This window comes from Sorex araneus, chromosome X (assembly GCF_027595985.1).
Source record: "Sorex araneus isolate mSorAra2 chromosome X, mSorAra2.pri, whole genome shotgun sequence".
Classification (NCBI taxonomy): domain Eukaryota; kingdom Metazoa; phylum Chordata; class Mammalia; order Eulipotyphla; family Soricidae; genus Sorex; species Sorex araneus.
In genome coordinates, this window is record NC_073313.1 from 202,884,163 (window position 1) to 202,911,094 (window position 26,932).

At 38.6% G+C, this 26,932-nt stretch overlaps 1 protein-coding gene across 1 annotated transcript in view; it reads left to right on the forward strand.

Annotated features, from left to right (window-relative positions):
- CERS6 (ceramide synthase 6) overlaps positions 1–26,932 on the forward strand; it is a 332,575-nt gene that overhangs the window by 253,501 nt on the left and 52,142 nt on the right. The window contains exons 7-8 of the mRNA XM_004601129.2: positions 18,448–18,576; positions 22,102–22,208. Coding sequence (XP_004601186.1) covers positions 18,448–18,576; positions 22,102–22,208 — 236 coding nt within the window. The remainder of the gene's footprint in view (positions 1–18,447; positions 18,577–22,101; positions 22,209–26,932) is intronic.

Here is a 26,932-nt window from a genome sequence, read left to right on the forward strand (position 1 = left end):
AAAAATGCAACATTCTTTTTAAAACATTTTCTGGTTTCCATTCCTTCTCTCCACTGCAGCCCATTCTAATTTCTGATTCTATGAGTTACTCTACTTTAATCCCTTCATGTAAGAGGAATCATAACACATTTGTCTTTTTGTGATGGTTTTATTTCATCTAGCATAATGTCCTGAGATTCATCCATATTATGATGTTGGGATATCCTTTTTTATATAAGGCTAAATAAAACACGTTTTATTTTCCTTTGAGGAGCACTATTTTCACAGGTAGAACACAGAAAAGGTACAAAGAGAGAAGTTTGAATATTCCTGTTTTGTACTTAGGAGAATTGCTATGCAGTGAATTCATGTAAATTTTCAAGGCATTGCAATGTGGAAATAAATTTAGAGTTCAGATTTACCGAGCAACTCTTATAATTCAGTCTTTGATTAGACAAGTAAGATTAGATATTCTTGTGTTGTCTTGCCTTGCCATGCTAGTGACATTAGGGAAAATATGCTTCTTCTAGCTACTGACTTTCATTGACTCCTCTTTTGGTTAGTGAGAATTACGGGTACCATGTGGAATAAAAGAAGTTTAATAAAAGTAAGACTAGCTGTCTTTTGCTCCCAGGAGACTGTTCTAACAAGATTTACCCAAAATCATCTTGAAGTTTTGCTTTCTTCAATAGTGTCTTCTCAATAAGCCAAATGGGCTCATAGGTGTTTATTGTTTCTTTGGGGTATGGGGTTGGGAGTGGGAGAAGGATAGGGTTGGGGTTGGACCCCACCCAGTTTGCACAGAGATTACTCCTGATTCTGTACTAAGTCACTTCTGGCAGTGCTCAGGGACCATGTATGGTGCTGGGAATTTAACCCCAGTTGGCTGTGCAAGGCAAGTGCCCTCAAAACTGTTATCTTTCTGGCCCCAGATTTTCATTGTTTTAAGCCAGATGACAATTTCTTTAATAGTTATCATTAATATATTTAAAGATGAAGTATATAATTTTGTATGGTTTTATCTTACCTTGTATTCACGTGAAAATACCTCATATAAAGGGTTGAGGTTGAAGGAATTTACCTCAAATCTGTATAGTTCTCATAACTTGAAGTATTTATTTCTCCCTTTTAAACTCCCAGAGTTCGATATCTGCACCTTACTTCCTTCTTGGTTGGTCAAAGTAACATTTGCACATTTTTGGTTTGCACAAAATGAGAATTTAGTCAGCATCACACATGCTCATTACTCAGCACAGATTTTTTTAAACTAATCAATTAATTGGTTATTTTATTGTTCACTATGAGATACAGTCACAAAGCTTTCATGATCTGGTCTCAGTCAATCTCTTCTAACCATCATTGTCATAACGATCCCTTCTCTATCCCAACTGCCCTTCCCCCAGCACTCGAGGCAGGCTTCCAACTATGGACCATTTGTCCTGGTCCTTGTTTCCCTGCCCTCTGATATTAGTCTCATACTATGATTTTTTTCATATTTCCCACAAATGAGTCAGCACATGTTTTATAAAGCAGGTCCTTTCCTCTCTTGCTGTCTCTCACTGGAGAGCCAAGACCTTCCTTTTCTCCTTTGCATCTTGCTGACTGTCGCTGGCTGGTGTTTGGCGACTCCCTCCTCTCTGCTTTGCCACGCAGAGAATCTGCTGTTGCAGCCATCAGTTAGGACTTATGGTAGGTGCCAGCTGCCAGATACACTCTCCAGCTTCTCTACTGCAGCTATTATCTGAGCCTGTAAGCAGCCTGCTTCCTTCCTAATTATGGACTAGAGATATTTGAAGACACACATTGATAGCAGTATGGAAATTGGCTTCGAAAAACCATTCAGAGGATATTGCATAGAAAGTTCATAAAAACATTTCTTTTGTTCTTAAATGACAGTGCTCTTCAGCAGTCATCTTCCAAAAATATAAACCAGGATTTATAAATATTGGATCTGAATGCATGTCTCAAACTGTTAAAACCCATACCTTGAGTGAGGTTTTAAAACCATTTTTTGTGTGACTTAAGGCATTCAAGTCGATCTAAAAATGACTTTCATTGTCACAAATGCTTTCCTTCAAAGGTGCCATGGTATTGACATTTATTTTTTATTTGCTCTGTCTCGAAATAGAATCTGGAGAGGCCCAGGATATAGCTTAGCAGTAAAGAATATGCCTTGCATGAGTCAGTCCCTGGGTTCAATCCATGATACTATTAAGAGAAAAGTAGATGGAGCAGGGCAGGGAGGATGGGAGATCAAGAAAGAGGAGGAATGAAAATGGCTTAATAATGATGGCCTTAGATCTTTAGAATAAGGATGTAGCTAAGTAGCAGAACATTTGCCTTGCTTATATGCAGCTCTGGTTCAATTCCTGGCATTAACCCCAAAAAACAGAATCTGAAGTTTTAAAATGAGAGGAAAAACATTCAGTTCATTGATGACAGCCTCTTGCGTTCATTTCTAGGGTTGGTATTTGTTTGGTCAATGGTTTGACACATGGTTTATCTTCCTAGAAAAATGGCTGTAGACAAGATCTACTCATCTGATATTATGGACTTAGAATTTAAATATTGTTATGTGCTATCACAATATGTAAACCATTTGCAGGATTTTTCTTTCCTTCATTGAAATTTTTTTCTTTCTTTTGTGGCGATAAATCATTACGTTATTTTATTCAAGCAGATATGTTCTTAGTTTGTAACATTGGACACAACACTTACATTACTAAAATTCTGACCTGTGACATCACAAAAAAAACATTTTTCTTGTCTAAATTTTCCAAAAGAACCCATTAATAGTTACTCCTTTGGAGCCCATAACAGCTTACTTGCATCTAAGCGCTATTTCTTTTAACTGCTGTTTGGCCTGAAGGACTGAGCTTGGGGCCAGTAAAGTCTGCTCCTTCCCAGGAAATCATCTGTGGCCAGGTTCCAGGGCCCTGCTGGTGACATCAGCTCATTGTTGCTTTAGCCTTCCACTTGAGAAAATATTACATCTCGTCAGAAACTTACCGGAGAGGTACTCTCGTTAAGGTCAGCAGAAAACCTATTGATGGGCTGGTTTGCTCATGGTACTTTGGCGGGACAGACTGTTGTCCATGCCAGCAGTGCTCTAGCGCCTGGGAACCTATAAACCTCCAGATCTTCGTGTTTCAGTTCATTTTAGGGTAGAAGAAAGATCTTACAAAGAAGTAATATAATGTCAATACAATGAAGCACGAGCTACATACAGTGCTTGGTAAAACAGACCTTAGTGTGGTTGGTACCTAGCACATGATGACCAATAGGAGGGTGCATCAGAATTATGTACTAAGGAATCACTGTATCACTGTCATCCTGTTGCTCATCAATTTGCTCGAGCGGGTATCAGTAACATCTCCATATAAGACTTGTTGTTACAGTTTTTGGTATATCGAATACGCCATGGGTAGCTTGCCAGGCTCTGCCGTGTGGGCGGATACTCTTGGTAGCTTGCAGGGCTCTCCAAGAAAGGCGGAGGAATTGAACCTGGGTCAGCTGTGTGCAAGACAAATGCCCTACCCACTGTGCTATCTCTCCAGCCCGTACTAAGGAAACAGATCCCAAAAGTGTGATCACAATTTTCTTTATTTGGGACCAATCAAAACTAACAGAAATGATTAGAGAAACTAGATGTTGCTGACTTTTATATTTTTCTTAGTTTAAAAGTTTTAAACACTATCATAATCACAATTCATAGACGAAAGAGAAGTTTTAAAAAGACCCTTTTAAGAATAAATCTTTAGACTCATGGCCATTAAAAAATTATTATTTCACATTTTCCCCGTAGACCGTGGAGAACAGAGGCAATGTGACTGAGGTGCTAAAAGCACGGACATTGAACTCTCTGAGTTTGAACAAGCTACTTTACCTTTCTATGCCTTGGCTTTCTGATCCAAAGAGTAGGAGAGTCCTGAGCATAAATCATTAATAGTTCCTTTTAGAGCAGTGCCTGGCACATAACTGCTCAATAAATGCTGTTTCGGTAGGTGCAGAATCTGTTAAACTGAGATGCCCATCTTCATATGGTTCCATGTGGTTAGTAGAAATAACTATTGTTTAAACCATTTTAAACAATAGTTTATTGCCATGCAGTTATTGTTATTACCACATAATCTAAGTTATTTTGATTGATCAGCTATTATTGATGACATAATTATAATTTCTTAGAATACTACTTATAAATAATTTTGCCTAGATTAGCATTCTCATAAAGTGATCTGTAGATCCCTTGGATCTCTTCAGAAGACCTACAGACCAAAACTATTTTCATAATAAGACTAAGATATCATCTGCCTTCCTCATCACAGAAATTCATACTAATTGTTCAAAACTATAGTGGGCAAGATTGCTGGCAGTAGCACTAAAGTATGCTAGTGTTCACTCTATACTTTAAGGAGAATAGAGCATTTCTCCCTATGCTTGTGGGGAGAAAATATCACATGAACATACTCTTAATGAAGTCAAAAATTTCATTAAGTCTCTTTTCTTAAGAATATGTGGGTGAGGACATTTAAAAAGCCTATGGGGGAGGGCTGGGAGATAGTACAGTGGTACAGTACAGATAGCACAGTGCCTAGCACAGACCTGACCCAGATTCGGTTCATAGCACCATGTGGCCCCTCAAAAATCACTGTGTATAGGAAGCCTCCAAGCACCTCCTGTGGGCCTCCAACCTCCTGAGCACTGCATGGGACCCTGCCCCCCCCAAAAAATATATCCTATAATAGATTTGTATGTGTGCTGAAAGGAGTATCCATAATGCTTACCTTGCAGATGCCATCCTGGGTTTGAATCCCAGAACCCCATCTGGTCCCCCAATCACTGCTAGGAGGGATCCCTAAGCAGAGCCAGGAGGTAAGCCCTGAGCACTCCTAGGTGTGATCCCCAAACAAACATACAAACAGAGAAAGAAGTAGCCATCAAAAAAACCCTTTCAGTAGCATATTATATCTCAAGAAAAATTGCATGCAATTAGTTATTTACATTGTAAGCTGAACTAGCTGCTTCCCTCCCACCCACCCCCACCCCCATAGAATTTCAGAGTTTCTTGAAGAAAGACTGAGAGGCTCTGGTTATTCTCTCTGTGTGTCTGGTAGATTCATCTTTGGAAAGGCACAAAGTGAGGCTCTCAAACTTGACAATACTTGTTACTAGTGATAAAACTCCAGTTTTTAAGTGAGTAGGGAGATAACTCAAATGGTAGAGCACATGCCTGGCATGATGGGGGCCTGAGTTCGACCCCACCAGCTACCCTTGCCCAGAGCCACTAGGCATGGCTTCCCCTGGGGGGGTGGGGTCAAAGATGAAGAAAATTCAGGCTATAGAGGAGAAAGTCTATTTTTTAAAAAAAATGCTGTGGCTACTAGCCAGAACACAATAATATTTCTTTCTCATTTTTTTTCAGAATTTTTACGGCATTTTATATTTTAATTTTTTTTATTTTAGCCGACCTGTGTTCAATTCCTCTGCCACTCTCGGAGAGCCCGGCAAGTTACTGAGAGTATCGCGCCCGCACAGCAGAGTCTGGCAAACTACCCGTGGCGTATTGGATATGCCAAAAGCAGTAACAATAAGTCTCTCAATGAGAGACGTTACTGGTGCCCGCTCGCACAAATTGGTGAGCAATGGGATGACAGTGACAGTGATTCTATTATTTTTAATGAATAACCATGAGATCCACTGTTGAAAGTCAAAGAGATACAACATGAGATACAAAGTTGTCCATGATTGGTTTTCAGTCATACAATATTCCAACACCGATCCCTCCACAGTGTACATTTCCCACCACCAATGTCCCGTTTCCCTCCCACCACCCCCACGCCCAGCCTGACTCTATGACATGCCTCTATGACAGAAACGTTTTTTCTTTCTTTTTTTCTCTCTCCCTCTATTTCTCTCTCTCTCTGTTCCTCTCTCTCTCTCTCTTTCTCTGTCACTCTCTCACTTTCCCTTTATGGGATTATGGTTTGCAATACAGGTACTGAAAGGTTATTGCGTATAACCTTCACCTACTTTCAGCACTTAGTTCTTGACCACAGTGATCATTTCCAGCTACCATTGTCATAATGGTCCCTTCTCTATCCTAACCACTCTCTCCCCACCCCACAACTTGTGGCAAGCTTCCAAGCATGGACCAGCCCTCCTGTCCCTCATTCCTACTGTCCTAGGGTATTAGTCTTATGCTGTGTTTTTTATATCACACAAATTAGTACAATCATTGTCTGTCCCTATCCGTTTGACTCAGTTCACTCAACATGATATTCTCCATGTCCAGCTATTTGTAAGCAAGTTTCATGACTTCATTTTTCCTGGTGACTGCATAGTATTTGTTATATACAATGAGATACCATCTCTCACCACAAAGAGTGCACCAGTGTAGAACAACCAGTGTTGTTGCAGATATGGGAAGAAAAGGGCTCTCATTCTTTGTTGGTGGGATGCTGACTGGTTCAGCCTTTTTGGAAAACAATATAGACATTCCTAAAAAAAAAAAAAAAAAAAAAAACCCTAGAAATCGAATTTCAAACCAAACCAAGGAATTTTAACATAGAAAAATAAGAAAGGTTTAATGACAGGGTTATGGATTCTATAATGCAGCTAACTTCTAAGACTGTCCCACTCACCTAGGGTTGGCACTGTAGCACTGTCACTGTCATCCTGTTGTTCATCCATTTGCTTGAGTGGGCACCAGTCACGTCTCCATTGTGAGACTTGTTGTTACTGTTTTTGGCATATCGAATATGCCACGGGTAACTTGCCAGGCTCTGCCCTGCAAGCAGGATACTCTCAGTAGCTTACCAGGCTCTCCGAGAAGGACGAAGGAATCGAACCCGGGTCGGCTATGTGCAAGGCAAACACCCTACCCGCTGTACTATTGCTACAGTCGTAGCGATAGGGTTGGTATAGTATCAAATAAAATACTCTTAGCTATCTGAAAAAACTCTCAAGACACTTCTTTCTGCAACAGTGTAATACTGGATTCCCTTCACAGACTACAATAAAAATAATATACAGCAACAAATTGAATGTCTATTAGGAAAATCCAATCCTCTTAAGCTACACATCAATAGATTTCAACTAATTTCAAACAGTGACACTCTTGTCACTACATCTTTTAATTTTGGAAAATATTTTTCATAAAAATGTAAATTGAGAGGCCCAATTTAAAATAAATTAATGTTTTACATGTTTATTTTTTTAATTTGTAATGTCTAGTGTGGTAAGTACTAGTAGAAATAACCCACAGAAGCAAATAGCTTTGATGTCCCCAAATTTAAGAATATGAGTCCTAAGAAAAAAATGAGAATAATTCTAGATTTTTTTAGTGGGGAAGTAGGGGCAGAGGGGAGCACACCTGGCTGTGCTCAGGGCTTACCCATGACTCTGTGTCCAGGGATCACCCTGGTAGAACTCAAGGGATTATATGCACAGAGATGCTAGTGTTCAAACTAGAGCTGGCTGCTTGCAAGCCAGGTGCCTTAACCCCTGTGCTGTCTTTCCAGCTCCTAGTAGTTTTAAGTCATTCCTTAAAATACTGCTTCAAGGTAAGCCAGTCTATGATTGTGCCAGCTCTTTCTGGCTTTATTTATTTATTTATTTTTTGCTTAAAACGCTAAAATCACCCAATCCTCTCTTGTCACCTGAGTGGTACTGGTTCCTTTCAGACACTGATGGGCTGCTCCTTCTCAAAGCTGCAGCACTGAGCTTTCCACTTGTGAGAGCAGCAGTCGCCCAACTTGAAGCCTCTGTCTTGCTTTTTTATTTTTTTCTCACTGCAGTGTCTTTAGAAAATGAGATGAGAGGATGGTGCAGTTTATTTTAATAAGCTTCCATCCGAGCATAATCTGAACACCTCTGCCCAATTCTCTGTGCACACTGCTGGGAAAAGAGAACAGTGATGCCTGGACAGGAACTGTGCTTTATGGAGCTGTGTTAGGGGATTTTATTCACAGGATCCCTCTACTAATTACTTACTCTGGCAGTCAAATTCTCAGGCACCTGCCAGGGAGAGGCTCTTGGGAGTCTCCCAGCGCAGTCAGCTGACAGCCTGCTGAGGCCCTGGCCACCTCACAGAGTCATGTTCAGCCGTCCAGGGTGCAATGAGATAATGACCAAGACTTTGTTCTCTCAGTGCAATGTGGCGCTGTATGTCAGAGGCCACGGCCCACATCCAGGTCCTGTTCAGGCTTCTAGTAGAGCTCTGGATCTTCAAATCTCGAGTCTCTAGGTCCCGCAGAGCTGCTGCTGGTAGTTGGAAGGCTCCATTTTCATGTAGGTTTAGTTCTTCAGCTTTCCCCACACATGCTTCCTCCAGTCACTTAAGGAAAGCACCTTCTCTAGCTCTAGTTTATTTTACCTGGATCTCCATGAATTTCTGTTCTCACACATACAAGCTTACCTGGTCTCATGCTCTTCCTTCCCTTTGGTCTCCTGAAGAGGGACAACCCTTCCACTCAGATCTAATCCTTGCACCTTTACTCTTGATCCCCCTGTCTCTTCCTGTCTTCTACACATGAGCTTAATCTATATATTAGTTCTTTGTCTGTTTTTTCTTTTTGGATCACACCCAGAAATGCTCAGGGGTTACTCCTGGCTCTGCACTCAGAAATTACTCCTGGCGGTGCTCAGGGAACCATATGGGATGCAGGGAATTGAACCCAGGTCAACCATGTGCAAGGCAAATGTCCTACCTGCTGTGCTATCACTCCAGCCCCAGTATTAGTTTGTTTGTTTTTAACTTACAGCTGTTCATGAGTATGTTCTCCTTGATGCCTCCTTCCTCTGTTATTTTTCTTTAGAAAAAAAATTTTTTTCTGAGGAACCTGATGTAATATTGAGAACCTGAGTTCTCCTTGGAGCTGGGTTCAGATCTCACATTCCTTTGCTTTGGGATTTGGGAGCATCTCTGTGCGTTGGTACTTGTCGATGGAGTTCATACAGTCTTTGCTTTATGAAGCTGTTTGTAAGAACACGTAACACTGCCAGACCCTTTAAATCTTGGCAAATTGGAAGATCGATATTTACCTGTGGCTTGGGGAAAAAGAAAAGCAAATATTTCTCCTTCCCACCCACATTTCACTGCCACTGCCATGTAAGCTCATCTACTGGCCCTTCTCCAGAAACTCATAATTATATCTCAAAAGAAATCAACTAGCCACAAAATTATTCTCAGAAACACTGGTCACTAGCTGAGACCTCCAGGAAGATCTCAGGAGGGAGCTGCACTAAGCCCTGGCAGCCACACTCACATCCCACAGTTGCCGCTGTGCCTACAGCCAGACTCCCAACACCGCATGACTGAGTGCCACAGAGATGCAATTTTCTCAAAATTTCAGGTACAATGGGGATTTTTTGACTGAAAACACTGGGTCTTCTTGGAGTCAGGAATGACTTCCCCCAACCTCCCGGTACTTCCAGAAGCCCCAACAGCCACACCCATGTTCCCTCCACTGCCACCATGTGAGCTCACTGCCCAATTAAACATTCTAGATTTTCTGGAGCATGCAGCCACATTTGTAACAGTGCAACATCTCCATACTCTGCAATACTAACATTCCAATAGGAGCACATCAGATTAAATGGGGTTGTAGCATAGAAGCCAACTATGCTCAACTAACAAAAACATTCACACAGAAGGCTCAACTGGCCACAACAGCTTAGTAAACCCTCAGACAAGGACTTATGTCCCTATGGTGGGATACAATAATTTTCACAAATTTTCTTTTACCAAAGTATTTTTTAATCATTCCATTAGTCATTTAGTGATAACAAGCAATATAAAGTAAATTATTTGAGGCCTACAATGGGGACAAGCTTGAGGGGTGGTTAGGAAAATGGAGATAATAGTGGAAGGAATGTCACAGTGGTGGTGGGATTGGTATTGAAATTTTGAATTCCTGCCCAGAAAAACACTTTATGATCAGAACCATCAAGATTGATCCCTGAGTATCACTGACTATGGCCATGATCCAGAGAATACTTGGACTAAGAAGTAGCTTGGGGAGTGAATTCTTCTGGTGGGGTTATATTTTTGAAGATGAGTGGTGAACTGAGCTGAAGGGAGGGGAGTTAGGAGGAGGTAGAGCCAATCGTAATAATAATTATGATTAAATAATTCCTCTGAATAATATTTTTTCTGAATCCCTTCTGAATATTTGCCATGCCACCTGACCTTCGTGACTCATCTTCCATCTAAAGTACCATCTTCCATCTAAAATACAAAGTTGAGTCCTTGTTTATCTGTTGTCATTTGGGGTCTCTGGAGGGCACTGCAGTAATTATGAAGTCCTTAGCTTTTGAATCCTGGGGCACTTCTGACTTTACTTGAGTACAGCCTGCCCCCTGCTGATCCTTCTGGATGTTTTGATCTAAATGAGTTTGGTTGTTGTTGTTTTTTTGTTTTTTTGTTTGTTTGTTTTTTGTCAGCAAGTTTTTCCACTGCTGGTAGTCCTTGGGGATACTACCAAAACAAATAAATAAAAAAAATTCTGTCTTCCTGTCTGTCACTTAAGATGATTATACCACATGTGTTTTCGGTGTCTCAGAAGTGACCCTTTTAATATCAAAACCGCTACAAATGAATGTCACTGGTTGAGTAATTTAAACAGATACTAAAAGGTGCAAATAGAGGCTCCACCTGCAGGCACTTGGAATTTGATGGGACTTATGTTATAGAGAAGTCCAAGAAGACAAAAAAAAAAAGAGCATGTATATCTAAGTAACATATTTACCTCCTTGGAAAGCATAGTGCATTTGGACAGTATGCTTTTGATGGGGAGAGGAAAAGAAAGTGCGAAGGAGCAGCCCAGGAAGCTGGAACTTAAGTTCAGTGCCCTGGCTGGGAAGAATGGAAAGGAATAAGTGGCATTATCTTTTTTCTATGGTATAAATAAAATTTTATTGCATCATTTCTAAAGTAATAAAATCAAAGATTAGATATTAATACAATATTTCATAGTAGAATAGATTATGAGATCCTAATCCTGAAATGGCACCATAAATGTTACACAGAAGATTGGATAAGTACTTATACAGTGGTTTCTTTATTTTAATTATCTATTTTCTCAGAAACTACAAAATAATGGCACCTCTAGCAGCAGAGAAAGTAATCACTGTATCTCAACAAACTTATCTTCTCAGTGAAGAAAGTTCTTTTCAAGTTATCTTAAAGTGGTATTAAAATTTATCATAAGAATTCTGACGGAGATTGTAAAACACTTTTTTATGCTTTGTCTGGATTTTGAGGATAATATTTCATGTTTTATGTATCAATCAAGATAGTAATATTAGCTATAAAAATTAAATCTCTTTCATATTCTTTGAATATTGGTTGGGCATGAAATTATGTGCCAGCCCATCTCACTTTCTTTTAATATGTCTCTTAGTGTGGCTCTGAGATAAGAATCATCAAACTTTATGACACCAGATAGCAAATATTTTTAAGGTGCGGGTCTTATATTCTGTGTAACAATTCTTCTACTATAGTAACAACACTGCCATAGATAATAATTAAATAACTGAATGTAATGTGCTCCAAAAAACCTTTATTTATAACAACAAATATAGGACCAAATTTGTCCTAGAGGCCATTGCTTGCCTTTCTCAGTTCTAAAGTAAAGTAAAATGTATGTGCATATCTGGTGAACTATTAGTTTTGAGAATGACAGAAAATATATTTATTACTTGGCGACATGGTTTTAAAACATTTAATGGTAATAATAGTAAATTCAAAGTCTGGAACCAATTAACTCTTTTTGACCCTTACTATTTTTAGAATGATGTTTGCATGTGACATTTATTTTCCTCAAGGATCTAAGCCTGCATGTTTAATTCAGTAAATGTATTTGCTGGGCATGGGGGGAGTTCAAGGCTTATACTCAACTAGAAAAAAGGTGTCGCAATAAATTTGACTCTAGATTTAGTGTGATTGAGATTTTAGTTATGGGTTGACTATTTTAGAAATAGAATACTTGAAGCAATCTTGCCAAAAGTACTTTACTCTATAATTATACAAACATTTCCCAAGTAGTTACACTTTTTTATCCTTTCCAAAATTTCCCATAATTATGAGTGCTCTAGAACACATAACTCTACGTGAAAGTGAAAATGAATTCAAGTTTTAGTTTATGAAATTTATATAGTTTACGAATTTCACTATTTGAAATTTCTTTCTCTAAATAACATGTTGAATTCTCTTGGTCAGAATTCAAGACCAATTAAAAATCTAATAATGGAATAAAGTATAGGAAATTTCAGGATGACATTACATACATTATGTGAACTTTCTTTCTGCTAATAAAAAAAGTACAATTTTCTTCTAATTACCTAAAATGGTACAAATCAGAATTAATTGGTATCTATAAATCACCCTGACTGAACTTTAACTTCATTCTTTTAAAGCCAGACAACATTTGTCTCATTTCTCTTTGCTTTCTAAGAAATCTTTTAAACAGATATTAATGCTTTAAATAAGGACTGACTCTCTGAAGCCAAGATTCAGAACCAATTATATTTCATAGTCCTTCAATGGGATAGGCACTTAACAGTGACTGCTTTGGGCATATGTAAGTTCTGCTGAGATCTTCCCCCTACCATCCATCAGTATCCTGTTGCAGGGGCCCCTCTGTCCTGGACTTGGCCAGATTACACACTGGAAACCCACTTCCTGCTGAGCTCAGCTACTCTCCAACATTATGAGTGTTGATCCAAGGCTGCAGACTCTGAAAGGAAGAGATAGGGAGACTTTACCACTTTTCCCCCAAATAACAAATACTGTAATCAGAATCCACAGAAATGTCTATGTACCTTAAAGGTTTAAATTTTAATAAGCTATTAAAACAATAAAAACGAGTAACTTCTATTTTTGCAACAATTGCCACAAAATGATACCAGCTTTAAATTATGGCGCAGCCCATTTCATAGGGTTAAACATTTTTGGAAAGGATGATTTGGTGCAAATTATCTGATATTTATTCATGAGTTATATTCTGAGTATTTAAATTATAATTATTAAATTATTAAATTCAAAAGTTAATGCATGTAATTTTAATTTAGAGAGGAATCTTTCCTTTAGCTTGCACTTCAAAATGTTTCATTTTCTCCACGTATATCTATATATCTATTTTAAGTTGTCACTTCAATATTAGATTTCTTATCTTTTTTTTTAAAGAATGTGTGTTAGAGTGCTTGTCTTTGTCACAAAGCTCGTTCTCAAAAGAAACTGAATTCATTTATTGGTGCTTTATTCAGAAAAGGGAAATTTAGGGAACAAGTATCTTATTGTTTGTGATTTGGGGTTATTTTTTATTTTTTACTTTTATTTATTTTTGGGGGGTTATTTCTTAAATATGAGGAATGGGTCGATTTTGTTTTCATAGACAAATATGGCTGGAGTGGTAGCTCAGCGGGTAGGGCATTCTTGCACTCGGCCAACCCGGGTTCGATTCCTCCACCTCTCTTGGAGAGCCCGGCAAGCTACCGAAAGTATCTCACCCACACGGCAGAGCCTGGCAAGCTACCCGTGGCATATTCCATATGCCAAAAACAGTAAAAACAAGTCTTACAATGGAGATGTTATTACTGGTGCCCGGTCGAGCAAATCGATGAGCAACGAGATGACAGTGAGCAAGAGAAATGTATAGCAAGATGAATTTCTGGTGCCTCTTAAGACAGGATATTGTTATTAAGACTGCAGCCTGATCATTGCCAAGGGAGATCTATCAGGGAGCTTTAGACTTTGCTCTTAGTTAGAGGTTATTCTCGTTTTTGCTAATATTTGGTCATAAAGTCTTGTGGAAAACTGAACAAAGGATGCTAGTTTTTCAACTATGGGGATAGAGTTTGAGTAGCTGGAAGTTTACTTACACCCAAGCGATTCCAGTGTAATGGTTACACACGGTGGGCAGACTGTTCAAGATTTTCTAAATGCTTTTAGAAATGTAATGAGGGTGGGGAAAGCATTTTATTGCCAGTTTATTACTAAAATGTTGATCTTCCTTGAGTTCTTTCACTTCAGACTTAGAGTTTTAGTCAAGACCACATCTGATATCTTTTGTCTGTGTTAGTAAACAGAAGAGAAGCTCCTAGAATGAGATAGTGAAGTTGGGAAAACTATCAGGCCACGAGTACATTGTAGCCTCAGTGATCTGATGGCTAGGAAGATGTCCAGAGGTAGTATGGCAGAATGGCAGCGAAGGGACACCAGTGAAGTAGGGGAAAGGCCAACCTGCTTTGAATAAGGGCCTTGAGATCTATCTCCAAAAAGCCAACAAGAAATCACATTTTTTTCTACCTCATTGCCACTACCAAAATGCAGACAAACATTCTTAACCTAAAATGCTAAGGTTCCTGCAGCCAGACAGTTGACTCATATATTTGAGTCGCTTTCAACAATAGCAGCAACACAAGGATGGTAGTTTCCAACCCTGAGCTGATAGTGCCCAAATTCACAATTTGTGTAAAAATTGTTATTTGAACCATTCAGAGAAATGTATCATAATACAAATATGAGTTACATAAAGTAATTATTGCATGACTTTTATTAAGGTTTATCATTGTATATAAAGCTTTCTGAGACAGAAATGTAGGAGTCAAATCCATTATTCATGTTTCTTTGCTAGGCAAACAGATATGACTATATAATGAAAACTAGTCTTCTGCCATGGGCATAACTCTGAGTTCTTCAATAGTAAATGTTTTCTAGGAGCAGGAAATTCATATGCAAAAATCTTATTTACAAAGCAAACCTTGTGTGAGAAAATAGGGTCTTGTTTTTGTTCTATTTATTTTTTTTCTGGTTTTGTAAAATTTGCTTATTACCAAGGGCTCAGCTGGGGTTTTTTTTATATTGATATAAGATAAAAATTTGGGAACTTCTTTACGAAATGATCTTAATTCTCCATAAGTAATTTAATCAATTCAGCTTTTTTTTTAAGTATTCAAACATCAAATAGCAAAGTATGTATTTCACTGAATCCAGAGCAATCATTCAGTGTCACCCAGTGGGAAATGTGGAGGGAATTGTTCTGGACTTAATCATCTGCTAAGATATTTTTTAAGTCTATGTAATAACCATGGTGAATATAAATTCACTGATGAGTTTAATTAAGTACTGCGTGTTACTCTTTGTTTTTATTTGATAGCACTTAAAAATAGTTTAAAATTTTAGTAGCTAGATTAGCTCCTCTTTAATCACTCATTGTTTTGAAGTAGCTTTTGTCAAGAACACTACACTTCAGGTGATGGAATCTTTCAGTTGTCTGATAATAACCTGGGGAAAAAAGATTTCATCTACCAGTAGGAAAACTTATTTGAGTAATATTTATTGTATGCCTAGGGCATTTTGTAATTGTCCTACACTAATTAGCAAAGCCCTACCTACCACATAGTTAAAAAAAAATCAGGAGAAACAGGTGAAACTTCTCAGTTAAATCTACGTAGAGGCAGTCATTAAATTCAAATCTGACTGTATCAGTGTAGTGGGTAGGACACTACCAGTTTGTTATTGCTAAAAGTGATTTGTGTGGATGTAGATGCAGTCAGGCTGCAGGAACTTGAGAATTTTAGATTCAGAATCCTTCTCACCACTGAGCCCAAACTAGATATGATTGTGGTTCTGGGGGAAAAGCACCATGGCATGTCCACAGGCAAATTCACTATAGGGTCTCTTAGCTGATTTTGATACAAGGTCCACTGAAAATAAGAAACCATTGTATCTTTAAAAAACTCAGTTTACCTTATTTAAGAAATGAATGTATTGTCTACTCTAGTAATAAATGAATATATGGATATTAATAAATTTTTAGAACTTTTCAATGCAGAAAAGTAAACTCTGACATGTTTACCAAAGAATCTACAGAACCATTTAAGAAATTAGAGTTTTGAATTTGTCTTACAAATCCCAAACTATAGTGGGATCAATAAAAACGTTCTACACTTTCTATCATATAACATATTTTCTTTGCTTATTTATTTCCCTATACAACAGTATCTATAAGGAAATAATAATCTTTCTCCAAAACCTTCACCATTAAAGCCATAGATTACCATTAGGACCAATCCAGGCATTCAAACACTAACAGTAAAAGAGACTATTTCTTTTTTTTTTATTTTTTATTAGAGAATCACTATGATATACAGTTACAAACTTATGAACTTTTTTGTTTGCATTTTACTCATACAGTGATCGTTTACCTATCCCTACACCAGTGCCATTCACCTCCACCAATGCTCCCAGTATCCCTCTCACCACCCCCACCCCATCCCCCAACACCCCACCCTGCCTCTGTGGCAGGGCATTCCCTTTTGTTCTCTCTCCTTTTGGGTGTTGTAGTTTGCAATAGAGGTATTGAGGAGCCTTCATGTTTTGTCTATAGTCTACTTGTCAGCACGCATATTTCAACCCGAATGGGTCCTCCCGACATCCTCTACTTGGTGTTCCCTTCTCTGTCTGAGCTACCTTTTCCCCCAGCATGTGAGGCCAGTTTCCAAGCTATGGGGCAGACCTTCTAATCCTTATCTCTACAACTCTTGGATGTTAGCCTCCCTCTCTGTTATTTTATATTCCACAGATGAGTGCAGTCTTTCTATGTCTGTCTCTCTCTCTTTCTGACTCATTTCACTTAACATGATACTTTTCATGTTGATCCACTTATATGCAAATTTCATGAATTCATCTTTTCTAACAGCTGCATAGTGTTCCATTGTGTAGATGTACCAAAGTTTCTTTAACCAGTCATCTGTTCTTGGGCACTCGGTTTTTTTCCAGATTTTGGCCATTGTAAATAGTGCTGCAATGAACATAGAAATGCAGATGTCATTTCTCCTACACCTTTTTGCCTCTCCAGGATATATTCCCAGGAATGGTATCGCTGGGTCAAATGGAAGCTCAATTTCTAACTTTTTGAGAATCGTCCATATTGTTTTCCAAAAGGGCTGAACCAGTCGCCATTCCCACCAGCACTGAAGGAGAGTCCCTTTCTCCCCACATCCACGCCAACACCGGTAGCTTTTGTTCTTCTGGATGTGGGTCAGAAAGAGACTATTTCTAAGGAATAGAAATCCCCTGTCACCTAAAACACTTCCTGATGGTCAGGAGACAATTCAATATCAAACTAAGATTTTTTTTTACATGGGTCTAGAAGAAGGCTCCTTGAGATTGACCAAAATTAGGATGGCTCAGTTAGCGTTGCTGCTTTTCTTTTGGTGGGGGATGGGTCACTCTGGTGATGCTCAGGGGTTACTCCTGGCTCTGCACTCAGTAACTATTTATGGTGGTGCTCAGTGGACCATTTGGGATGCCAGGGATTGAACCCAGGTCAGCCCCATACAAGGTAAACACTCAACCTGCTGTACTATCACTCCAGTCCCAAGCATTGCTTCTTGTTAATTTTATTTTTTCAGATTCAAAACTGGTTTGTGTAGGACCTATCAGAAAAAAGATTCTAACGGCTTCATCTCAGGAAGATATTCCTTACTATATATTGAGATAAATATTTTAAGGGGGCTGGAGCGATAGCACAGCGGTTGGGCGTTCGCCTTTCACACGGCCAACCCGAGTTTGATTCCTCCGCCCCTCTCGGAGAGCTCGGCAAGCTACCGAGAGTATCGAACCCTCGCGGCAGAGCCTGGCAAGCTACCCGTGTGTATTGGATATGCCAAAAACAGTAACAATAAGTCTCTCAATGAGAGACATTACTGGTGCCCGCTCGAACAAATCGATGAGCAATGGGATGACAGTGACAGTGAATATTTTAAGAATTCTCTGAGATCACAAAACACCTGCCACCTCTGAGGCTTATTTGTCCTTCTATTGCCCTGGTTCTTAGGTCTGAGGCCCTTTTCCCCTACCTTGGCATAGTCCCCTCAGGTATGGCTCTGTCTATGGATTTTGCACCGAGGATTATCAGCCTCTAGTGTGATCAGAGAAGTACTCCAGTAAAATTGCAGTACTGCTTAGAAAGACGTTCCTGAAGTGCAAATTAAAGCAGTGCTACTTTTTCTATTTTTTTCCCTTGGGTTTGGGCCACACTCAGCATTGCTAAGGACTTACTTCTGGCTCTGCACTCAGGGATCACTCCAGATGAGCTTGGGAGACTTTAGGGGATACAGTCAAAACTAGTTCGGCCAAGTGCAAGGCAAGCGTCCTACCACTGTACTATCACTCCGACCCCAGTAGTGCTCTGCTTTACTTGAAAACCTGTGATAATTTCTCCTGTAACTCAGAATTCCCTGGCTTAGTAACAAAACAACCATTAAGATTTGTTATTCTTGGCATTTTTCATATTTTTAATCATTGCTTTTCTCTTGAGTGTCTCTTGATTCCCAAAGGAAAGATTTTTTTCTTTATGGTAAGTATTTTATGCTGGATGCATAGCTTAGTAGGTATTGACCGAAGAGACGATGAGAAATGTAATTCTGAGCCCTAACATGGCTGTTTTCTTCCTTCTCCAGGACTTTGGCGTTATGTTCCTGCATCACATTGTCTCTATTTTCTTGATTACCTTTTCATATGTCAACAATATGGCCCGAGTAGGGACCCTGGTCTTCTGCCTTCATGATTCAGCTGATGCTCTTCTAGAGGTAACATTTCTTTCATTTCATGAGCACAATACCTACAATTCAGGTAGTCCTCAAAACTATGGATACTTCTATGTTCTGCTAAAACACCAAACTTATTTGACTTACCACTCCCTTTTAAGAAATTATTTAGGGGGCCATACTGATAGTATTGTGGGTAGGGCTCTTAACTTCCATGCAGCTGACCATGGTTCAATCTCTGGCACCCTGTAGGGTCCCCCAGGCCCGCCAGGATAATCCCTGAGTGCAGAGCCAGGATAAGCCCTGAGTATTGCCAGAAGTGGCCCCAAAAAACCAAATAAAACAAATAAATTATTTTGTGGCCTCCTGGAAATCTGCCTTCTTTTTTGTTTGTTTGTTTCTTTTTGCTTTTTGGATCATACTCCTGGCTCTGCACTCAGGAATCACCCCTGGCGGTGCTCAGGGGACCATATAGGATGCTGGGAATCGAACCTGGGGCGGCTGCATGCAAAGCAAACACCCTACCTGCTGTGCTGTTGCTCCAGCCCCGGAAATCTGCCTTCTTAAAGCAGAAAATGTTCCCCCTTTGCACTAGAATATTCTCCCAACACCTGCAGCATTCTAGTGCTTCCTCAGGGGTGGACGTGTTGACATCTCCCGATGTGAAATGGACTGTGCTAGAATGGTTCTAGGGAGAGCTTGATGGATTGCTTTGAAACTGCAGGGAGTTCTTTGTAGATTAAATTGGTGAGTGTGAGACTAATACATAAATTTTAATGCAAAAACTGATCATTGTGTTAACATTTATTAGTAGAGTGATAAAAACTTACTAAATTGGGCTTTTCTTCTCTGGAAAAGTCAATGTACACATCTTTGACGTTCTCTCTCTTTCTCTCTCTCTCTTTCTCTCTCATCTCACATTCCTCTTAATTTCAGTAAAACTGAAAATGAATTGTTTCATTTTTTGGAGTTTGAAGTTTCATAGTCATTTATTTAGAACTTCACTGTATCACTGTCATCCCTCTGCTGACCAGTTTGCTCAAGCGGGCACCAGTAAGGTCTCCATTGTGAGACTTGTTGTTACTGTTTTTGGCATATAGAATACACTACGGGTAGCTTGCCAGGCTCTGCCGTGCGGAATTTAGAACATATAGACTAGTTATTAATGAGTATAGCACATCTTGATTAGTTATAGTTCTTATTATCAATATACATGTTATCCTAATATTCTTTAGAGTGAAAAGTGTATATAAATTTAGAAAATTGGTTTAAAAGAATATCTGAGGAAATGCTAAATATACAGTTAATATTCTGACTGGTTATAATTTATAATTAAGGCATTTAAAGACTGAATAAGAAGGGGCCAGATAGATAGTTCTGCAGGCAGGTTCTGTGCTTGTTCTGTGCTTGTTTTGCACACAGCTGACCTGGGTTCCATCCCTGCCCCTAATTTGGTCCCCTGCACCTTGCCAGGAGTGATCCCTGAGTGCATAGCCAGGAATATGTGCTCAGCTCACCAGGTATGATCCAAAAACCAAAAAATAAGAAAGAAAAGAAAATACTTTTGGCATATTTCAAAAGTTATAATCTCAAGGAAAATGTGACATTTACTATAAATTGTACTCTTATACAGTCAAATAATTTTTTTTCACTTTACACTAGAAAATGTATGTAATTGCTCAAAAATCAACTTGCTCGATACAGATTACATGCAAAATGGGATTAAGGATCTTTATTATGTTTTATGATTCCTATTGTACCATAGTTCTAGTCTTTATAGCACTTACTATCATTGTTAATATAGACTGCAGGCGTCCTCAGGTGATGATCTGTTATTGCACTGCAATACCATATTCCATACCATAAAATTGAATCCACTCCAAAGGCAATTAGTTAAGATTTGTGGCACATACAGTGCTTTATTAAAACTCCAGTTCCCCTAATGAAACAGGAAAATAATCCTAATGGTCCAGACATGTCAGATAATAGCCTGGTATTTTGATGTCTAAGGCATTTAAGCTGGGCTCTATAGTCAGCATAAATTTTAAATAACAGGTATAATTAGTATAGAAGAGCAGTACCCTGTAAATAATTTACAACTTTTATGCAGAAATTTACATAGCAGTCTACAGTTTTGCAATCAATCCCATATAACCTGCCAACTCTAGTATTTAAGAATGACTAGCATCATGGTTGAAAGAGCCATAATTTAGAAAATTTTCTTTGAGGGGGTATAGCTCAGTGGTAGAGCATTTGACTGCAGAAAATGTTCTTTGAATTGTCATATAGCACGTTTATAAAATATATTAGGAATCTCAGTCATGTGACTTAAAGAAAATTATTTAGATACTCTTTGGCATTATAAAAGAATTCTTGAGATTAAAACAATAAGATTTCTTAACTATTAACTCCTAGATATTAAAGAAAAATACATTTGAGTGTTTTCTATTGAATGCCATTAAAATGAAATGTAAAAAAGAAAACTAATGGTTTACATAGCCAGGTGCATAGGCAGAAGATTTTTTTTTCTCTTAATATAACTCATGGTGTTAAATGCAAAGTGTTCATGAAAGTAAAAGCCCATAAACCCCAGCTTTTTCTTAGTTATAGTCAGCTCCCCTTAGGAATATGGTCCTCTCATAGCTTGTTTTTAAAGCTATTAATTATAGTTCTGTCAAGAGTCTTTTCAAGACTAGTTCAGTTCATTTATCTTTCCAATAAATAGAAAGTAACGGTGTGAATTTGGAAGTGATCTTCGTTTCCTGGTCCAATGAATGTGGGTGCTGTGAGTTCTGTGTGAAATTGTAGAGAGAGGTAATCAAGCAAATTATGGAGTGTCACCTGTTCTTACTTAGACTCACCTGTAAAAATAGTAAATGGTAAAAATATGTGGCTTATAATTTATAAAATAAGAAGTGGACCAGTAAATCACTATTATAAATTATTAAAGTACTTCTTCTAGATCCTTTAAACATCAGTGACTTTCTTCTTGAAAAATGACCCTTTAATGTAACTTTGAAAATCAGACCTAAGTGGATTTGTTGAAATAACATGAGCATGACATATTCTCTGTTTCTGAATGTAGGAAGAGTTAGCCAAGAAAGTGTCTCCCCCAGGGTACTTTTTATGCCTATTTAAGACAAACTTAGAACTCTAAGTTGAGAGGAGCAAAATAAATACATCATGTAGTTTGTGGCCTGGATCTTTGGGTTTCACTTTCTGACTTTTTGACCTTCTGTACAAAATTCCTGTTTTTGGTCACATTGGCTTACTGATATCATCTATAATATAAGAATTTCTTATTTTTTTGTTTTCTTGAGATCAACAATATAATAAATTTTTAGGTTGCTGAATGTTTTATTAAATATGATAGTACTTCATGGCTAATGCTGCATTTCACTCAACTTATGGGTAATTTATAAATCTGATGCATGATGCATGATATTTTAAAGTAGCAGGCAATTTTCTGTATCTGGAAAGTTATATCTTATGGGAGATTCATGAATATTAAAGGAAGCTTTTCATTTGTTCCAGTAAATTAATATTTAACATTCCTTCCTTTCACAGGCTGCCAAAATGGCAAATTATGCCAAGTTTCAGAAAGTCTGTGATCTCCTGTTTATTATGTTTGCCATGGTTTTTATCACCACACGACTGGGCATTTTTCCTATTTGGTGAGTACACAGATTTTTTTCCAATACTATTCCATCATTCCCAGCTGGACTTTATGGACCTTTTTCTTTTTAAATTTTACTCCAGATACTTAGTAAGCAGCTTAAAGAAAACAAAAGAAACTAAAAGAAACAGCATGACTTTTCTAAAAGATGGTTGCACACTGGACCAATATTTTCCACAGGATATTGGAGAAGCTTATGTAGGATCTAAAGTTACCGAAAGCTCCCTGACATTTTAGACTTCAGTATAGAATATGATTCAAAAATCTTAGCCATGAAGTTTTAATTCATAAAGTAATTTAATTCATGATATAATAGCCATAAATCTGAGGAGCAGCAGCAGTCTTACCTGGGAACTTACTTGAGGTATCACTTCTTTGTCCTGGTAATCTGTGTTTATGTAAACTTTCCTGATGATCCTGCACATTAAATTTTGAGAAACATCATCATATATACTTCTCTTTATCTCTGTATTTTCTATATTTTCAACTAAAGCTGATGGAAGATCTATATGCTTTTTCTTTCATTGAGAATCAAGAAAAAGATATGGCAGTTTTTGATAAAATTTTACCATTTTTTAGTAAAAAACATCTATCCCCATTTAATCCTTTTCCGAAGATTATTGCTTGAATTAGAAAATAAAAAGCCCTTTATATCACTTGCAAAATTGACATCAAAATTACCATAATGGCAGTTTATTTCAACTAATGGCAGTTGTCAAAAAAAGTATCAAAATTGCCATTAATGACAATTATTTTTCATTTTAAGAAATTGACTTGGATGGGAAATTTAAGCAATGCTCGTCAATTTAAGCATTGATAAATCATTGGTTTCTATAAATAAATTTATAACACAGAGCTGTACACATGCACACACACACACACACACACACACACACACACACACATGCACGTACACCTTTCTCCTTGAGCCTCCTAGCTCCTTTGGACACTTATGAAAATTATTTCTAAGTGGCATTCTATGTTACACCTGTAATTTGTAAATCATTATAGTTTTATATGATTGTAGGTAGGAGACTTTGAGGTAATTTTTTATATAGTGGGTCTGTAATTATTGCAGGAGAGTTGCTCTTTCAAGATTACTCTAAGAACTCAATGCTAAGAATTTATTTACTTATTTGTTTATATAGTTTTTGGGCCACACCCAGCAGTCCTCTGGACTTACTCTTGGTTCTATGTACAGAGATTATTCCTGGTGTGCTTTGAGGAACCGTATGTGGTGCTGGGAATGGAACCCACATCCTCTGCATACAAAGACAGTGCCTGCTTGCTATACTATCATCTCTGGCCCCTCTCATGGCAAGAATTTAAATTTTTAATTTTTTTATTAATGAATCACCATGGGGATACAGATGCAGGTTTACATATTCTCGTGCTTGTGTTTCAGTCATATACAGCTTGAGTATCTATCCCTCCACCAGTACCCGTTCTCCACTGATGACCCCATCATCCCTCCCACGCCCTCCCACCCCAATCCCCTCCCCGCCCCGCCTTATTGGCAGAGCATTCCCCTCTGTTCCTTCTCTCCCTTTGGGTATTGTGGTTAGTAATGGAGGTCTTGGGTGGCCAATGTGTTTGGTCTATAGTCTGCTCCATGCACGTCATGGCAAGAATTTAAACAGAAAAAATTCAAGCAAACCTCAGAAGTACTTCTCAGAAAAGCGATAGAAAGCCTCTTCGACTTAGGACTTCTGAGAACCTGAATTTAAAAATATACATAAATAAAATAAAACATCACTTTCCAGTTCTTTGATTTGTTTCATTTTCCATCAGGATAGAATTAAAATAAAGATGCATTACTTCTGCTTTCCTCTAGCTAACATATATAAGCTCTTCAGGTTAGATAGCAGTGAATTACCTAGACTGTAGTCTCCAGAATATAGAAATTATGTAGTGCTGCTAATATGACAACATATGGTTTGCTCTGTGATGTTGAACCATTGCTTAAAAATGCCCTTGATGAGGCCAGAGCAATAGTACAGTGGGTAGGGTGTTTTCTTTGCACGTGGCTGACCCAGGTTCAATTCCTGGCACCTTGTATAGCCTCCTGAACCCTGCTAGGACCTGCTCAACCATGAGCACAGCTGGGTGTGTGGTTCAGAAACAAAAGAAAGAAATAAAGGAAGAGAAAAATAGAGAGAAAGAGAGAGGAAGGAAGGAAGGGAGGAAGGGAGGAAGGGAGGGAGGGAGGGAGGGAGGGAGGGAGGGAGGGAGGGAGGGAGGGAGGGAGGGAGGGAGGAAGGAAGGAAGGAAGGAAGGAAGGAAGGAAGGAAGGAAGGAAGGAAGGAAGGAAGGAAGGAAGGAAGGAAGGAAGGAAGGAAGGAAGGAAGGAAGGAAGGAAGGAAGGAGCTTATATGCCAGGTACCGTAGGACTTCTCACCATGCTCTTACTGCAGCCACCTTTCTTAAAGGACAGCTGATGAAGAAAAGATCACAAGAAAAAATGTGTATACATTCTGCCATTGTAGTCGTGCATTTAATGAATACAATTGTTTTCCGTTATGTCTAGTAAATAACTTATGTGTCTGGATGACCTTTGTTTCAACCATGATATATGGTATTTTAAATAATAAAATAAATAATGTTTAAGTACTTACCTTAACACCATGAAGTCATCCCAAAATTTCTTTTAAAATAAAATTTTGGGGGGATTTGGAGCCTGGCTCTACTTCAAACATCACTCCTGGAGATCCAATGGGTGTGATCATACCTGGTGCCGGGTATGGAACCTGGGTCAGCTGCATGCTAGGCAAGTGCCCTACCTGCTATACCTCCATCCCCTTCTTTAACTTAAATAATTTTAGACTCAGAAGAGACCCTACAGGTCAAAGGTTCCCAATCCCGATTCCAGAAAGGAATTTTGCTCTCACTTTCCCATAAGGAGGATTACTTTTGAAGTTGAGCATGAAATAGTTCCTTATATGAAACAGAGACCTGAGTCCTTACAACTTTTAAGAATTCTTAATCTGATACAGTACCTTCTGAAATATGAGACTTGTGTTCATTTGTTCATTCCTCCAACTCTTGAGGGAATCTGTGACAACCTCCCCTCCTCAAATAAAAACATTTTCTGGTGCCAGAAATAGATCACAGGGATAAAGGCCTTTGCCTTGCTTGTGTCTAATGCTAGTTCATGGCACCGCATGGTTCTCCAAACATTATCAGGTATAGCCAGGGAGGCCCTGACCACTGCTGGGGTGACCTGGTGGTTCCTGACACCGTCCCACCTGTCTACTAGGCTAAGAATTGCTGGGAAGGTGCACGGCCTCCTGAGCACTATTTGGGAGACCTCCCGACCAATAGTTAATATCCAATTTTTTATTTTAATTCTTTTAAGCTGCTTTCTGGAAAACAGACAAAGTGTAGCAGACTCTTTCTAATAGAAAACTCCTAAAACTGCGAAAAATTTGAGTATATCATCCATCTGTAGGTTTTCTCCTCTCCAGAAATCATCTTTTAGTCCCCTCAAATACTTTCATTTATTCCTGAGGATTCCTCCTGTCATGGTGTTCCAAATGTGGAGTGGCTGATACAAAACATGAGAGAACTACAAACACGCTTCATTTAGAACTGCATTTCTTCTGTTGCAGCCTGCTGCTGCACTCACTCTATAAACAGCTTTCCTATTGTCCTGGTAGTGAGCCGAGAAACAGCTGCACCCCTGCCAGACTAGAGCTCCCTTAGCCTAACATTAGTTTGTTTTTATTTAGATTTTTAATCATGACTTACTTGTATACCTAATTATAAAAGCTACACTTATTTCTGTCGGGTTTCAAATACCATTTTCTGATGTCCTATTTAGCTTAGGATCTTGCAAATTATATCTAATGCAGTCCTTAATCCTGCCACCTGCCTGCTACTGGTAACATGCATCCTTCTTCTAACCGTTGACTAAAAGGTGGTCCAGGGGAATTGCTACCACTGAAGAGTTTATTTAGTTTGACCTCACTATCTCCGCCACCAATCTTGACTATGTTTTGACATGATTCATTATAACTCCTGTTATCATGCCGCTACTTCTCCACATATTTTAAAGTGTTATAAAAGACCTGTTAATGGTTTAGTGAAAGTCAAGGCTTTTTGTGTTGTTTAAGGCATTTCTCTGCCCAGGAAAATAATAAAGGAATATAAACCTGTCTTGCATGGGTTGATTTTGGGGAAAGTATGATGACACTCTTCCTCATCTGATTGTTGATAACATCTGCAGTGAACTCACCAGTCTAGAATCTCCAGTCTTAGTTTTTTGTATATGTTTTAGACATAGATTTTTCACTTTGTAGAAGGCCATCATTTTTAATGTGAAGAATGAATATTTATGGAAGACTCACTGTGAAGTCAGTACTGGGATAGATGTTGAGAATTCAGTTAGCTACTGGCCTCCTCTGGGAAACTTACAATTGTCAAGGGATCTACAGAGTGTGAATTATTTTATGAACATTTATGGGATATAGATTATAAATAGTTTCTGTGATATATAGCGATAGCCTAGCGGCTAGAGCATTTGCCTTGCATGAGGCCAACCTGCGTTTGATTCCTCTGCTCCTCTCAGAGAGCCCGGCAAGCTACCGAGAGTATCTCGCCCACACAGCAGAGCCTGGCAAGCTACCCGTGGCATATTCAATATGCCAAAAACAGTAACAAGTTTCACAATAGAGACATTACTGATGCCCGCTCGAGCAAATCTATGAGCAACGGGATGGCAGT